Raw genomic sequence first — 17539 nt, 5'->3', positions numbered from 1 at the left:
CAATCTATCCGGTAATGACATCTACTGGACAATATAGACACGAAAGTAGACAAGTTTAACTCCCTTGTAATCACTCTGTACGAAAAACACACCCCTAAATGACAGATAAAAGTTACTCACTCATCTTCCTTAGGTAAATAATGAAATTAGAAACATGATTGGCCACCGCGATGCACTTTATCGATGCTTTGCGACCAAAGTGACTTTGAAAATTATCGGGTGTTTAGGAATGGAATTAAACAGCTCATTAGAAACCGTAAAGTTACTTACTTATGAAACATGACTGCTAATATGAATTATAGCAGTGTTTGGAACATGCTTCATTCCTTAGGCATAGGAAGACCTCAGCAACAACCTCACATGCCGGACATACCACTCAATAAGTTAAATGAATTTTTCACTGAAGAAAAAACACCATCTAGTGTACTAAATTTCCCAAAATCAACAGCCAACTCCTAACTAATAACCCTTTACCTGACCAACAACATTTTACATTTCACCCTGTTACTACTAATAAAGTTTAAAAAGTATTACATTCTATCAAATCAAAGCAAGAGTGAATTATATCCTTATAACTTTCTTACACAACATTATTGGTGCTGTTTTACCAATCATTACCCACATTTTTAAACTACTACCTTATAAATGGAACCTTTCCTTCACTATAGAAACAAGCCCTGTGCCTACAAAATCTGACCCCTCCCAACCATCCAACTACAGACTAATTTCTATTTTACCTCCAATTTCTAAAGCACTTGAGCATCTGGTTCATGAGTAGGTGTTGGAATACTTAAATGACCATTATCTCTTTGTCGTACTGCAGTCTGGCTTCAAGAAAGGACATAGCACAGTAACAGCCCTGCTGAAAGTGACTGAGGATATACGACATGCAATGGACCAAAGGCAAGTGACAATACTTAGTCTCCTTAATTTCAGTAACAAATTTTACACTATAAACATCCAGATGAAACACTATTTAAATTGAACACCAAAGCAATAACTGATACACTGCAAAAGGTTGACAGAAGGATACTCAGAACAATCATTAATAAAAAACATCAGGTGGATGGACAATGGAGATTATTGCCTAATGCAGTGGTTTATAGGGAAAGTGAATCTATAATAGATACGATGAGAAAAAGGAGAATTGCCTTTTTCTGTCATCTTTCTAGATTAAATGATAATAGGATAATAAAACAACTATTTAATTACTTTTGGAAAAGTAAAACAAAAAATAATTGGTTTAAAGAAGTTCAGAATGATTTAGAAGAGCTGAATATTACAATGAAGCAAATTGAAAATAGAGAAGAAAAAAGGATTCTCAAGAACAAACAAATAAAGATTGTCATTAAAAACTGTACAACACAAACAATATGTCATATCTGATGAAGAAAGGGCAGCCAGAATGAAGAGGTTTTGGGAAAGGAAGAAGATGATGCAAGCTAAACCTTCAGTTAATTCTTTGTTAACGTAAATGTATTTGGGTTTGATTTTAAGTGCTCCAATGTGGGTGTAAACTATGTAAATAAATAAATAAATAAATAAACAAGATGAAATCCTACTATTTTGATCAACAAACTATTAATTTCTGTTCATTATACCTCAAAAATCACTTGCAATGGATTAACCCTTTATAAAACCTCTCACTAGCTAACCAGGAAGGCAGGCACCCCGCAGGGCAGTGTCTTAGGCACTTTACTCTTTATTTTGTACACAAACAACATTTCATCTAATTTAAAGAATTGTAGCTACCATCTTTATGCAGACGATGTACAAAAATACTGACACTATGAAGGCTGGTCTCCTCGGATTAGCATTAACAACAACAGTTTAAATGTAAACTGGTGACACCACCAACATGTTAACTGTTAAATGTTAAATACTGGTTCATTTAACGCCATGTCCACACTTATAAACATGTTAAACTTGATCCTTTGTTCACACACAGCTAGTTCATCATATCAGTTTGTGTTAATACAATCAGGTGGCGTCTTGCAGTTTTAAACAAGGACATTGCACTCAGATGAAGATTTGGCCTTTGTTATTGCCACTGTTGCTTCTTGCAGGATTTTGAGAAGGATGATGATGATGATGATGATGATGATGGTGGTGGTGGTGGTGGTGATGATGATGCTGTTGTTGTTGTTGATGATGATGATGATGATGATGATGATGATGATGATGATGATTGTTTAAAGGGGTCTAATATCTAGGTCATCGGCCGTTCTTGAGAAGGTAAGAAAGGAGAATGTGGGTATGACAATATCTGAATAGAAGGCACAGTGTGAATGAAATTCTGAATGAGCTTGAAGTAGAAGAGAGGTTTGGATTTTAAAATGTTCTGTGAATGTCTGAGCACGATTTTAATGTTACCTATAAAAACTTTGCCGAAGCCATGCCAATACCACATGATCAATGAATTGATTTAACATGTTTTCCGATCCCACTGAAAGACATGCCAACATGTTAAATATGTTAACTTCAGCTTATCAAGTTAACATGCTAAGTCAACTATGAGCCAAATGTTCATATACATTGTGAATATCAAGATATCATTTTTTAAGATGTTAAATGTTCATCAGTGGAGACCCAGCTTAAGACCTCTGATTTGCCTCAAGCCGTAACAGGCATCAATGCTGACTTTCAGCAACTTAATGCTTACTCCTTGAAAAATTCCCTCCTCCTTAACCCCTCCAAGAATCAAGCAATCATTATTGGCTCTCAAAAAGTGTTGACCACACTATGATACGAAACTATTCCTCCAGTATTAATGAATGGCAGAGTTATTCCATTCAGCCAAACTGTGAGAAATCTTGGAGTGACAATGAACAAAACTTTGAATTGGTCTGAATATATTAAAAGTGTTGTAGAAAAATATTTTCGATACTTCATTCTCTTAAAAGAAACAGCAATATTTTTCCACATAATGTGAGAGTCAAACTCTACAATCACTAGTGCTCCCCATCCTCGGCTACTGTGATGTCATGTCATTCCCGTAGATGCAACATAAGAGCAGACTTCCAAACTTCAGCGAATGCTTAATTGCTGCCTTAGATTCATTTAAAGCCTGAGTTATGATACACATGTCACCCCATACTATCACACATTTGTCCGGCTCCATGGTTAAATGGTTAGCGTGCTGGCCTTTGGTCACAGGAGTCCCGGAGATAAGTTTTAGTAGGGTTCAACCTTTTCAATACAAATTACAAGTTGTATAAGATGTTATCTACAACATTTATTCAATAGTGGTACTGGTTTTGACATATACAAATGTCATCATCAGCCTGAATCACACAAATCACACAAATTGAGCAACTACATATTAATTAAAATTGCCGTGATGACATGTAGTGATACACAACATCATACACTATTTTTCACCAAATAAATATATTGATTAAATTTTTAACATGCTTTAGTTGTACCATCAACCTTTCCTAATCTATTTTTTACACTTTGAATGTGTGAAAGTCTTTAAAAGTTTCTTGTTACTGTGTGTTAAAATTAAAGTGATATACTCATAGCAAATACATAATAATCTGATCTTGTTGGTCTGTTTGTATACAAATGCTCATCACACATCATTTTACACCTGCATTTACAATTTTTTAGTGATTGTCTGTCAATTCATTAAAACCACTTGTTATTCAAATGTTGTCCAAGTAAGAACAGTAATTTAGTCGATAACACATTGCTCGTGTAATGGAGCTTGTGGAACTATGCGTTTGTATATCTCATAAAACACATTATCTTAGAAAGGCTTGTTACACTTATTAAAATTGACACTGAGACATCTATAAAATTGTATAAGACGGTATTGTTTAAATATGGTAGTTGTTTGCCCTTCCATTCTTCTCTTTGGGCATGATACAGGTGATCTAAAATTTCTCAGTCCAATCAGGTAGATTTAAAGAAGCCTAAAGAGAAACCAAAGCAAAAGAGGAATAAGTATTCAAGTTTAATGGTCCTGGACAACTAATGGTGTATGTGAATACAGTATATATGGCTCACCTTGGACAGCGTGCTGAGAAGGTTGACCTGTGAAAAGGAGGTGCGGACTACATTACGTGCTGACATGTGGAGTGTAGTGAGGCAGATATTAGGCTGGAGAGGAGAGGAGGGAGCGGAGTAGGGGGTGGGTAGAGGGGCAGAATTTAAGGCGGGTCTTGTGAACAGTTGGTGGGGGTGTGTAACATGATAAGAGTATTGTGTATCGTGCAGAATATTCAACGTCGATTTGGAAGATCAACACACCTAAAGACTTTAATTAAAAAATCAAAGAGGATGTTGGTTTCTTTCTGAGATTTCATTCAGGTTTGAATTGGAGTTAAACAACTGATCCAGGTGAATGAGGCAACTTTCTGTGACGTCAAGAACGGGGCCTTTGTTTACATTCACGAGAACCTCTAAATCCTGTTTCATGCTACTGAAGCTATGCTTTGAATCTTGAATATGCTGTCCGATTGCCAAATATCTATTATATTTTATAGCATTTACATGCTGCATGTATCTGATTTTGAAGCTCCTCCCGGTCTGCCCGATATACGAGGACTCATAGATATTACATCGGAATCTGTAAACACCCGATTTAAGATAAATGTCAGTTTTATTTACTGAGCTGGTATTATATATGATATCCATACTTCTGTTATTGGTTCGGTACACAATTTTAGTATTGTGTCTCCTCAGAATGTTCGCAATGCTGTAAATATCTTTATTGAAAGTGAAGGTTGAATAATAATCAGGTTTAGTTTTTAGTTTTTTCTCTAGTTAGAGTTGAATTTAAATGGTATTTGTGTTTGTTGATGATGCGCTCTATAAATGCATTTTCATATCCATTATATTTAGCTATGAAGCGAATTGTGTTCAATTCTTTATCTAAATTTTCTTTAGTTAACGGTATTCTGAATGCCCGATCTACCATACTGCTGTAGGTAGCACATTTATGTGCTTTAGGATGGGAAGAATCTTTCCTGATGGTAGTGGCTGTCCGTGTTGGCTTCCTGTAGATTTTATACCTAGGTATTCTATAGAAGAAGGAAGTCTGTTTAACGTGAGATCCAGAAAATTTATGCTTCTATTTGATTCAGATTCCAGAGTGAACTTTATCTGCGGATCAATATTATTTAAATTATTGAGAGTGGAGACTGCATCAGTAATTCTTTCATCGAGGATAATGAGAGTGTCATCCACATACCTGGCCCAGAATTTTATTTTCGCAAATGCACTATTCTTGTTAATTGCCGTATGCTCCAAACAGTCAATATACTGTATATCTCTGCCAATATCCCTGAGGCCGGCGACCCCATACAGAAACCATCTTGCTTGTATATACAATTATTAAAAGAGAAGAAATTATTCTTGACTATTAGTTTCAAAATTAATACTTATTCCTCTTTTGCTTTGGTTTCTCTTCAGGCTTCTTTAAATTTTTCTGATTGGACTGAGAAATTTTAGATCACCTGTATCACGACCAAAGAGAGGAATGGAAGGACAAACAACTACCGTATTTAAACGGTACGGTCTTATACAATTTTACAGATGTCTCAGTGTCAATTTTAACAAGTGTAACAAGCCTTTCTAAGACAACATGTTTTATGAGATATACAAACGCATAGTTCCACATGCTTTATTACACGAGCAATGTGTTATTGACTAAATTTCTGTTCTTACTTGGACGACATTTGAATAACAAGTGGTTTTATTGAATTGACAGACAATCACAAAAAGATTTTAAATGCAACTGTAAAATGACATGCTTTGATTTGAACATTTGTTTTAACTTTAACACACAGTAACAAGAAACTTTCAAAAACTTTCAAATTCAGAGTGTAAAAAATAGATTAGAAAAGGTTGATGGTACAGCTAAAGCATGTTAAAAATTTGAATCAGTGTATTTATATGGTGAAAAATAGTGTATGATGTTGTGTATCCCTACATGTCATCACGGCAATTTTAATTAATATATACTTGCTCAATTTGTGTGATTTATGTGATTCAGGCTGATGATGACATTTGTATATGTCGAAACCAGTAACACTATTAACCCCTCAGCATCGCAGCCGTTTAAAGAGCTTCCTATCCCGCGGCCGGATGAGATTTCAACTACGCGCAACTGAAATACATTGATTCACTTAAAGCGTTACTATTAGTATAAGAGTGGCCCGATATTCACGAAATTTGGAATTCCTTATGGTAGAACTATGTACATGAAGATAATTACATAATTGTTTCACATTTCCTTAGTAATTTAGTTCCGTGTGATAGAGTTCGAAGCACTCTTCGAGACAGAGACCCAAGGCACACTCCTGGCAGCAGTACACCGATGTCTTCTTTTCACCGTGTTTTGAACACGCGATACAACGTCTCTGAGGTTTGGATTTCTCACTCTTGGGTGCTAATTTCCTGATAAAACGTATTTCCTGCAACCTTGGAACTGTATTATCTGATGCGCGCCGGCCTTGAATATTTCGTTTCCCGCCCGAGAAGCGTATTTTGTACTACGTAAACAAACCTTCCATCAGCTGAAACTGATAAGATAACTGCTCAATATTTGTCCCTGTGACTTGTCTAAATATTATTGGAGAATCTAGGAATCATAATTCACTGTTGAAAGCTTCCCTTTGACCTGTATGCGTATCTATAGCCTCCTACACTAAATTTCCAAGTACTGGTTCCTCCTCATCGTCACTCTCATCATTTACCACTGCTACATCATCTATTTCATTATCACTACTGCTAATACTGCCACTACTACTTCCGACTAAACTTTCATTTGAATTATACAATATTTCAAGCACACTACACTCAGCAGGAGCTAGCCATTGAGCGCGGTGCATCACACAAGCTGATGAAGCTGCAGCGGGACCGAAAGCGGCAGGACGAAACTGAATGAGGGGAATAACATTTATGACGAATCAAAACAACTCGATACATATTTCAGATTAAAAGGTCGATACATCGTCTTTCAAATGAGATATATACCATGCACAACTGCTTCTCGTGTCGTATGACAGAAAGCAGCACTAACTGATGCCTATACAGAGTACTCGTAGAGAGTTACGAAAAGACTACAAGCTGAGAAATAAAGACAAATATAATAAATAAACCGCACTCTTAATACAAAATTAGAGCAAAGAACATCACACGAAAAGACAAACTTCTCAGATCATCATTTCTTTATTTTATTCTGTGGGAAAGAATGAAGCAAACGGACTATTAAAAAAGCAGGGATTGGTGCTCAGACATAATTGACATATACTTATCCTTGCAAAAGCAGCTACACTTTAACGATTTTCAATACTTATTTAGAACACTGATAAACCCAAAAATGTCTTCTTGGAAACAAAACAATTTGCATATCCATAACACCAAAACTCTTCGCGCTATAGCCGTAAATGCGAAACCATGTATGGGTCTATACCACGTATAGAGGTCGGCGCTGAGGGGTTAAATAAATGTTGTGGATAACATATTATACAACTTGTAATTTGTATTGAAAAGGTTGAACCTTACTAAAACTTATCTCTGTGATCTCTGTTCAATATGGAAACAAAATGAAGTTTATACCTTTGAACAGGAGTCCTGGGTTCGATTCCTGGTGGGGTCGGGAATTTTAATCATAATTGGTTAATTTTGCTGACACGGTGGCTGGGTGTATGTGTCGTCTTCATCATCATTTCATCCTCATCACGGCGTGCAGGTTGCCTGTGGGTGTCAAATCAAAAGACCTGCATCTGACGAGACGAACTTGTCCTCGGACACTCCTGGCACTAAAAGCCATACGCCATTTCCATGTGTCACACATTTCATGACTGAAACCTAATAAACAATGAACATATCACATATTGATACAGATATGCCGACTGCTCACTGAAGGTAGACCACTATACATTTCATCCCAGCTTAAGTATTTGTCCTCCTTTCACAGTCGTAATACGCATTCTGGTTCCTCCCTTTCTATTCCTGTTCGCCGATCCTCTGTATATAACAGTTCCTTTGTTGTGACTGGTTCCAGACTTTGGAATTCCCTGCATGTCATCATCAGAAATACCACCTCATTACTTAAGTTTAAGACTGCCGAGACTACCCGTTAAATGCAGCTGACTAATTTGTATGACTAGATGAGTGAATGACTGTCAGTTAGAAAAGTGTAATATATTGATGCTTGTTGTTTAAAGGGGCCTAACATCGAAGGTCATCGGCCCGTGTAATGTATTATTGTGTAGATTATTATTATTACTATATATATATATATTATTAATGTACTCTTAAGCTCTACTTCCAGTGATGTATCACTACAGTGATTATGTGTAAGAGAGGACCAATAAATAAATAAATAAATAAATAAATAAATAAATAAATAAATAAATAAATAAATAAATTAATTAATTAATTAATTAATTAATTAATTAATTAATTAATCAATCAATCAATCAATCTCTTCTCAGCCATGGTTCAATTCTTATTTCAGTGTCTGGTAAATGTCTATCTGTCTGTCTATATATCTACCTATTTATCATATTACTTAATTCTATTCCTTTCCTTACAATTTTTTTACAGTTTAACATTTAAAATTTTATCATGCTTCCTATACTGTTATCACCGCTCCCTAGTCCACCCCATTTCCCTGAATGTACCTCCCCAGAACTCTTCTAAACAGACCCCCTAACTTATATGTACCATTGCAGTTCATGTCAAGGCCATCTGAGTGTAGGTCCCTATCTCCTACTCACCCATTAGAATTTACAAATCTCACTCTCAATTTCCTGGATACCCATTCTATAGTCTTGTTTAAATCCCCAATCATCCCCCAATCAGTATCTCTTCTACACAGTATCCACTGATAATAATCTGTGCTTCCTTAAACTTGTTCCGTGCTGCCGTAACAAGATCCCACTCATCCGCAACTATGTTAACACCCATTCCTGCTTGCTTTACGTTATTGGTACCAACAAGGGAAATTACCACCTGCTCCTTACCCTCTTCCCTCCCTTCTATTATCCTCAACATTTGCCTTAACCTAATTCCTGGATTATACTCTATCCTGGTCTTCCCACAGACAATATACAGCTGGTCAAAATGTCCTTATATCTTTCTGCCTTATTGTGCTCTGCAGTGTTATGACAATACCAAGTCCCTTCTGTTGAAAAGCACCCACACATTGTCACCTCTACCCCCCAACCCCCCATGCCAAATTTTACTGTGGGTATGGTACAAGCTGGCATAAGAATGAGTAGGTCCAGAAATCCTGTCATGAATAGTTATAAACTAGGGAAACATATCATTCTGCAGTGCACCAGTTTCAAACTATTTGGCATAACTATCTGTGACAATTTAAAGTGGAATATATGGTGTGAAGAGGCAAGGTGCAATGCAACAAAAATCCTGCAGTTCCTATATAGGAATTTAAGATGGTTTAGTCCATGAGCAATAAGATCAGCTTACCTTTGCATGCTTCAGCCCATACTGAGGTATGATCTACCTGGTTGGCATCCGACAACAGCGGAAAACATGAGTAAGCTGCAGAGAGTACAGCGCCGCATCAAAAGGCTAATTAACCATCACTCCCCCTCCCAACCATTAAGGTTACCTTCCATTAAGACAACAGCCAAACAAACTGACCTGATCCTTCTCTCCACCTCTATAGAAATTGATCCCTTCCAACGTCTATAACTTGTTTATCGTTCAGCTCAGGGAGGCAAAGGAGTTAACCTTTGCCCGCCTTTTGCCCGTACTTCTGCCTTTCAGAAGGGTTTCAATTGGCATTCTGCAAAGCTATGGAACTGGCTGTCATGGGATGTCAAGAACTTTCAAATGTATATACAGAAAAATGTAATCTAATGGAACTGCTGCATGAGTCTGTGAGTGTGTGTATGAATGAGTAAATGTTTGTTAGAATGAAAGGAAGCTTGTGAGCACAAGAATGATCAAATGAATGAATGATTGGCTAACTATCGATAGACAGAATGAACGAGCAGTAGGAAACTTTACACACACACATGCGCGCTCTCTCTCTCTCTCTCAAGAAAAGGCAATACAGGATGTGCCCACCATGAACTGCAATACATTGTTGAATTCGTCGAGGCATGGAGTCAAGGAGGCCCTGGATCGCTTCCTGAGGAATTGTGGCCTATGCTTGCTGCACTGCGCATGTCAGTTGTTCCAGAGTTGTGGGTGGCTGAGGACAGTTGGCCAGTTGTCGACCCGTCATGGCCCACACATGCTCAATAGGACTGAGGTCCGGGGATCTGGCGGGCTATTCTAAGGTTGTGATGTCGTGGAGAGCTTCTCTGGAGATGTGTGTAGTGTGAACCCAGGCATTGTTCTGCTGAAACATCCCATTAGCAATGTTCACCATCATAGGGACAACCACTGGCGGGAGTACCCTATCAACGTACTGTCGAGCAGTCGTAGTGCCCTCAACAAGCACTAATTGTGATTTCACATTAAAGCCAATAGATCCCCAGACCATAATGCTTGGTGTTGGCTCTGTGTGCCTCTCGACAGTAAGATCTGGGCGGTCCCTCTCCCCGGTACGTCGGCGCACACGATTGCGGCGATCACTGCAGGCAAGACAGAAGCACGATTCATCACTAAAGACAATCCTATGCCATTTGTCGACCCTCGTTGACCTTTCTCGACACCAGGCCAGCCTTACATGTCGCTGTTGTGGGGTCAATGGAACACCTCCTGCAGGGACACTTGCTCGTAAGCCAGCTGCACGCAGGCGATTACCAACTGTTTGTTGTGTAACGTGGGGTGCCACAGCTGCTCGAATTTGCGCTGCTGTTGCATGGGGTTCCATCCGGGCCATCCGAATGATGCGGCGATACTCTCTCACAGTTGTCCGTCGCTCTGGGCCTGTGCCAGGTCTACGAGTGTGGGTACCTTCATTTGACCACTGCTGCCATACACGTTGTACCGTAGATGCCTGTCGGCCAACACGTGCAGCAACAGTCCTTAGCGATAATCCAGCCTCACACAGCCCAATTATCCGAGCCCTCTCAAACGGCGACAGTTGTTGATAGCGTGCTCTTCTCTGTCGTCGAGGCATGTTTGACGGGGAACACTTCACTGCGCGGACTGGAGTTGATTCCTCCGCGACCAATCACGCGGGGAGACCTGTAGCAACAATCCAATGGGTCTGAAACTTTGATCGTTTACATACCTACATGGCATCATTCCATATCTTGAAGATCAACACAAACGACCAATGCCTTCATGATGTTGCAATTTCCATTTTCTTAAGTGTATATATATATATACACTGACTGACAGAGCAAATGCAACACCAAGAAGGAGTGGTCAGAACTTTATGCCAATTGCAGGGTAGACTGACGTCACTGAGGTATGCTCATGATGTGAAATGCGCCGCTGTGCTGCGCACGTAGCGAACGATAAATGGGACACGGCGTTGGCGAATGGACCACTTCGTACCGTGATTTCTCAGCCGACAGTCATTGTAGAACGTGTTGTCGTGTGCCACAGGACATGTGTATAGCTAAGAATGCCAGGCCGCCGTCAACGGAGGCATTTCCAGCAGACAGACGACTTTACGAGGGGTATGGTGATCGGGCTGAGAAGGGCAGGTTGGTCGCTTCGTCAAATCGCAGCCGATACCCATAGGGATGTGTCCACGGTGCAGCGCCTGTGGCGAAGATGGTTGGCGCAGGGACATGTGGCACGTGCGAGGGGTCCAGGCGCAGCCCGAGTGACGTCAGCACGCAAGGATCGGCGCATCCGCCGCCAAGCGGTGGCAGCCCCGCATGCCACGTCAACCGCCATTCTTCAGCATGTGCAAGACACCCTGGCTGTTCCAATATCGACCAGAACAATTTCCCGTCGATTGGTTGAAGGAGGCCTGCACTCCCGGCGTCCGCTTAGAAGACTACCATTGACTCCACAGCATAGACGTGCACGCCTGGCATGGTGCCGGGCTAGAGCGACTTGGATGAAGGAATGGCGGAACGTCGTGTTCTCCGATGAGTCACGCTTCTGTTCTGTCAGTGATAGTCTCCGCAGACGAGTGTGGCGTCGGCGTGGAGAAAGGTCAAATCCGGCAGTAACTGTGGAGCGCCCTACCGCTAGACAACGCGGCATCATGGTTTGGGGCGCTATCGCGTATGATTCCACGTCACCTCTAGTGCGTATTCAAGGTACGTTAAATGCCGACCGCTACGTGCAGCATGTGCTGCGGCCGGTGGCACTCCCGTACCTTCAGGGGCTGCCCAATGCTCTGTTTCAGCAGGATAATGCCTGCCCACACACTGCTCGCATCTCCCAACAGGCTCTACGAGGTGTACAGATGCTTCCGTGGCCAGCGTACTCTCCGGATCTCTCACCAATCGAACACGTGTGGGATCTCATTGGACGCCGTTTGCAAACTCTGCCCCAGCCTCGTACGGACGACCACCTGTGGCAAATGGTTGACAGAGAATGGAGAACCATCCCTCAGGACACCATCCGCACTCTTATTGACTCTGTACCTCGACGTGTTTCTGCGTGCATCACCGCTCGCGGTGGTCCTACATCCTACTGAGTCGATGCCGTGCGCATTGTGTAACCTGCATATCAGTTTGAAATAAACATCAATTATTCATCCGTGCCGTCTCTGTTTTTTCCCCAACTTTCATCCCTTTCGAACCAATCCTTCTTGGTGTTGCATTTGCTCTGTCAGTCAGTGTATATATGTGTATATCTTGCATGGTACTATTTAAGTATATTGTAAACTATGTAAATAATATCTCATCTTAAGGTAGGTCTAGGGAACTTTTTATATGTGCAGGGGCCTCACCCTATATCTCTAGACCTTCCATATTTCTGTACAGAATTGTAGTAAATAAATAATACTAATGTATTTTTCACCTAGTTGCCGGCCCCGTGGTGTAGGGGTAGTGTGCCTGCCTTTTATCCGGAGGCCCCGGGTTCGATTCCCGGTCAGGTCAGGGATTTTTATCTGGACCTGAGGGCTGGTTCGAGGTCCACTCAGCCTACATGATTAGAATTGAGGAGCTATCTGACTGTGAGATAGCGGCCCCGGTCTAAGAAGCCAAGAATAACGGCCAAGAGGATTCGTTGTGCTGACCACATAACACCTCATAATCTGCAGGCCTTCAGGCTGAGCAGCGGTCGCTTGGTAGGCCAAGGCCCTTCAGAGGCTGTAGTAGCCATGGGGTTTGAGTTTGGATTTTTCACCTAGCATTTGCCACATCCAAATATTCTCATTTGATTGATTGATTGATTGATTGATTGATTGATTGATTGATTGATTGATTGATTGATTGATTTCATCTCTCCCAATCATGTACCTCCACACACTAGTGCCAGCACTCAGTGTTCACTGGTGAAATGTGTGGTTTATAGACAGCTGCCTGAACCTTGAATCCCTGCCCTTGTATCTCTCAGTATACAGTTGTGGTGCTGACTGAACAGTTAGTGTCATTGTGGAATTCAGGGGTGATGGTATCTCATGACATCATGTGATTTGCCCAAACCCCCTTCTCAATGCTCAATGGTCCTTGTCGGCTGACACATGTGACATTCGTTTTGTTGTAATTTTGTCTTCCTAATTCTACTTCACAATCGCACCTCCAATAATCAGCTTGAGGTAACATGAGAAGGGCAGAAATAGCCGTGACTGACTGTCTAGTGACTTGGCAAACAATGACCATTCCTCATTTCAAGTCACTAAGCTCCCTTGCTGCACCCATTCTGCAGGTATCTCATAGTACGGAGCACCAATGAGCCCCCAGCCAGTAGCGGCAGTCGTAGTAACATCCAGGCTCTAGTTTACGTGTACAGAGAGGTGTCTATATATTTTTGATCAGATAAGGTATATCCTTTATATGAGTAGGTTTCTGATATGAGTGTCTGCCGGCCCTGTGGTATAGGGGTAGCATGTCTGCCTCTTACCCGGAGGCTCCGGGTTAGATTACTGGGCAGGTCAGGGATTTTTTACATGGATCTGACGGCTGGTCCGAGGTCCACTCAGCCTACGTGATTAGAATTGAGGAGCTATGTGACGGTGAGATAGGAGCCCTGGTCTAGTAAGCCAAGAATTACGGTTGAGAGGATTTGTTGTGCTGACCACATGACACCTCGTAATCTGCAGGCCTTCGGGCCGAGCAGCGGTCACTTGGTAGGCCAAGGTCCTTCAGGGCTATAGTGCCATGGGGTTAGGTTAGGTTCTGATATGAGTAAAAAGAAAGTAAAAGAGAATATTACAGACTATGAATCTCATTGTTGAATCCGTATTGACGATTGAACTTCTTACAAAATTGTGCAAAAACTATTTTAATCCTCCTAGTCAATGCTATATATATTTTTATGTCCAATTAAGACAAAAGTTCACACATAAATAGACATGTTTCAACCCAGCATTGTGTCATCCTCAGTAAGACATGATGATGTATTAAAAACATAGGAGACACACAAAATGAAATGTTAGTTAAAAAGTTTTTAAGAAACATGATGAAAGTTAAAAAACTGTGAAGTGTTGATCGTTAAAATAGTCTTGAGCTGGTAGGTCTTTCTGTTTCGATGTTTTTTGTTCTCCTTTGGTGTGGATCAACTGGTATCTGTGTACTGTTGTCTTAGTTTTTGTTTCTGACATGGGCTCATGTACTTAAGCATTATTGAAGTTGAACCGTCTGATTTCAGTCTGTAAAATGGATAATACAAATCGAATTAAGGTTGAAAGGTGGTGACTGACAGGAACAACATTTAGGTTAAGTTATGAAGAACAAAAATTAACTTACCATACGTGGCCCGTTTGTATCACCTGTGTTCTCTGATTATGGAGTCTAGCTTTCGACTGACTTGCTCTCGCAGTCGAGACGCAAGACTTGTTGCTGCTAGGAAGTGGAGTGGGGAAATGGGGCGGGGCTTGTGGGAGAATGAGAGTATGCGGAATAATGGGGGCGGTGACTGAAATCGAGTGTAATAATTGTGAGTTCTTATGTTCCTGTTTTTACTGATCAGAATAAAAGAATAAAAGTTCCCCATATTACGTTCCTTTTTTTTTTTTTTTTTCATTTGTCTCATTTAAGTCGAGGGCTGGGTTCTTATACTGATCCATACTGATCAATACCCCCGCAAGCCGTGCCCCATTTGCCCACTCCACTTCCTTGCAGCAACACGTCTTGCATCTCGACTGCGGAAGCAAGTCAGTCGAGAGCTGGACTCCGTAATTAGAGAACACGGGTGATACAAGCGGGCCACGTAACGTAAGTTAATTTTTGTTCTTCATAACTTAATCTAAATGTTATTTCTGTTAGTCACCATTTTTCAACCTTAATTCGATTTGTATTATCCATTTTACAGACTAAAATGAGACGGTTCAAATTCAATAATACTTACGTACATCAGCCCATGTCGGATCACAAAAACTAAGCCAACAGTATACAGATACCAGTTGATCCACACCAAAGGAGAACAAAAAACATTGAAACAGAAAGACCTTGCAGCTCGAGACTGTTTTAATGATCAACATTTCACCGTTTTTCATCATGTTTTATAAAACCTTTTAACTAACATTTCATTTTGTGTGTCTCCTATACTTTTAATACATCATACATATCTTACTGAGGATGACCCAATGTCGTCTGACTCATTGGCTGAATGGTCAGCATACTGGCCTTCAGTTCAGAGGGTCCCGGGTTCGATTCCCGGCCGGGCCGGGGATTTTAACCTTCATTGGTTAATTACAATGGCTCGGGGGCTGGGTGTTTGTGCTGTTCCCAATATCCCTGCAACTCTCACACCACACATAAATCTATCCTCCACCACAATAATACGCAGATTCTTACACATGGCAGATGCCGCCCACCCTCATCGGAGGGTCTGCCTTACAAGGGCTGCACTCGGCTAGAAATAGTTTTTGCACAATTTTGTAAGAAAAAGAGAATATTGTACTTACATCTATTGCTTGTTGGAAGCACTGCTCATACTCCCATTCTCTCTCATGTTGCAGATTGATCAAGGCTAGATATGCCCAGACTATGGGGCAGCTACTATCTAGTCGGAGAGCTTCAGATAAAGCCATCTCAGCTTCAAGGTACTTGCGTTGCTGAAAAGTAAAACAGTCATATCAAATGATGCATACTATCTTCTATATATATAAAAGACCATATCCCGACTGATTGAGTGACACATTCATCATTGCCGAGCCAAAACTACTGGACATAAAGAAATACAATTTTGAGGATACATTTATATTACAATGTAGGGGCTTGCTAAGGGAGAATTTTTGGATATTCCATCGCTAAGGGGGTGAATGGGGGGGGGGGTATTTTTAAAATAAGTGTATCTATATCTCAAAACTTTAAAAGTTTACAGATGTAAAAATTGGTATTTAGAATCTCCTTTAAAAATAAAGAAAAATGCATATTTTTGTTTTAGGAAAATCCCACTAGGAGGGGTGGTAAAGGGGTTGAATGCCTTTAAAGAGGATACTTATATCTCAGAAAGTGAAGATATTACAGACCTAAAAGTTGGTATTTGGAATCTCCTTTAAAAATAAAGAAAAACACATTTTTTTGTTTTTGGAAAATCCAATTAATGGGGCTTAAACAGGAGTGACAAATAGGGTGATTTTTAGAAATTTTTAAAGTGAGTGTATCAATATCTCATAAAAGTTTACAGATGTAAAAATTGGTATTTAGAATCTACTTTAAAAATAAAGAAACATGTATTTTTTGTTTTTGGGAAATCCCACTTGTAGGGGTGAAGAAGGGGTTGAATGCCTTTTATGATAATACTTATATCTCAGAAACTGAAGATATTACAAACTTGAAAATTGGTATCTGGAATCTCCTTTAAAAATAAAGAAACATGTATTTTTGTTTTTGGAAAATACAATTAATGGGAGTTAAACAGGAGTGACAAATGGGGTGAATTTTTAGAAAGACTACATCTACAGTATATCTCAGAAATGTAAAATATTAAAGACATAAAAATTGATATTTGGAATCTCCTCTAAAAGTAAAGAAATATAGTTTATTTGTTTTCTGAAACTCCACTTAAGGGGACCTAAAAAATGGGTGAAATTTTAAAATGAGCATGTCTACAGTATATCTCAAAAACTTAACATGTTACAGAAATGAAAAATGGAATTTTTAAAAAATAAAGAAATATGTATTTTTTGTTTTCAGAAAAACCACTTGTGTGGGGGGTAAAAATGACTGAAAATGGAGTTGAATTCTTTTTATTTGGATACTGATATCTCAAAAACTGAAGATGTTACAGACGTGAAATTTGGTATTTGAAATATCCTTTAAAAATAAAAAGTATGTGGTCCCAGGAATTAACCTGGGAGAAGTCCTTGTGGCTCCGGGAAAATGAGAGTGAAATGCATCATTACCGGGTATCTGAAACATAAAATATTGAATTCAGCAAGAGAATCCAACTAGCCTCTTTCACTCCAACTCCAGTACGTAACCTACAAGAGGTGTCCCTGTTAAGCTGAGCACCTCAGTGGAAGGTTGGCTAACCAATCCCAGCGGGAAGCTGGGTCAGTGAGCCGATCAGTGCTGGGGGC

General features: G+C 40.0%; 1 protein-coding gene across 4 annotated transcripts in view; it reads right to left on the bottom strand.

Annotated features, from left to right (window-relative positions):
* Positions 1–17539, bottom strand: part of LOC136881048 (cilia- and flagella-associated protein 70) — a 71763-nt gene that overhangs the window by 30564 nt on the left and 23660 nt on the right. For all 4 annotated transcript variants that reach the window (XM_067153645.2, XM_067153644.2, XM_067153646.2 and 1 more), the window contains one exon: positions 15920–16069. In XM_067153645.2, coding sequence (XP_067009746.2) covers positions 15920–16069 — 150 coding nt within the window. The remainder of the gene's footprint in view (positions 1–15919; positions 16070–17539) is intronic.

Source organism: Anabrus simplex, chromosome 9 (genome assembly GCF_040414725.1).
Source record: "Anabrus simplex isolate iqAnaSimp1 chromosome 9, ASM4041472v1, whole genome shotgun sequence".
Classification (NCBI taxonomy): Eukaryota; Metazoa; Arthropoda; class Insecta; order Orthoptera; family Tettigoniidae; genus Anabrus; species Anabrus simplex.
The sequence above is the reverse complement of the archived record's forward strand: the minus strand, read 5'-3'. Positions and strand labels throughout refer to the sequence as shown.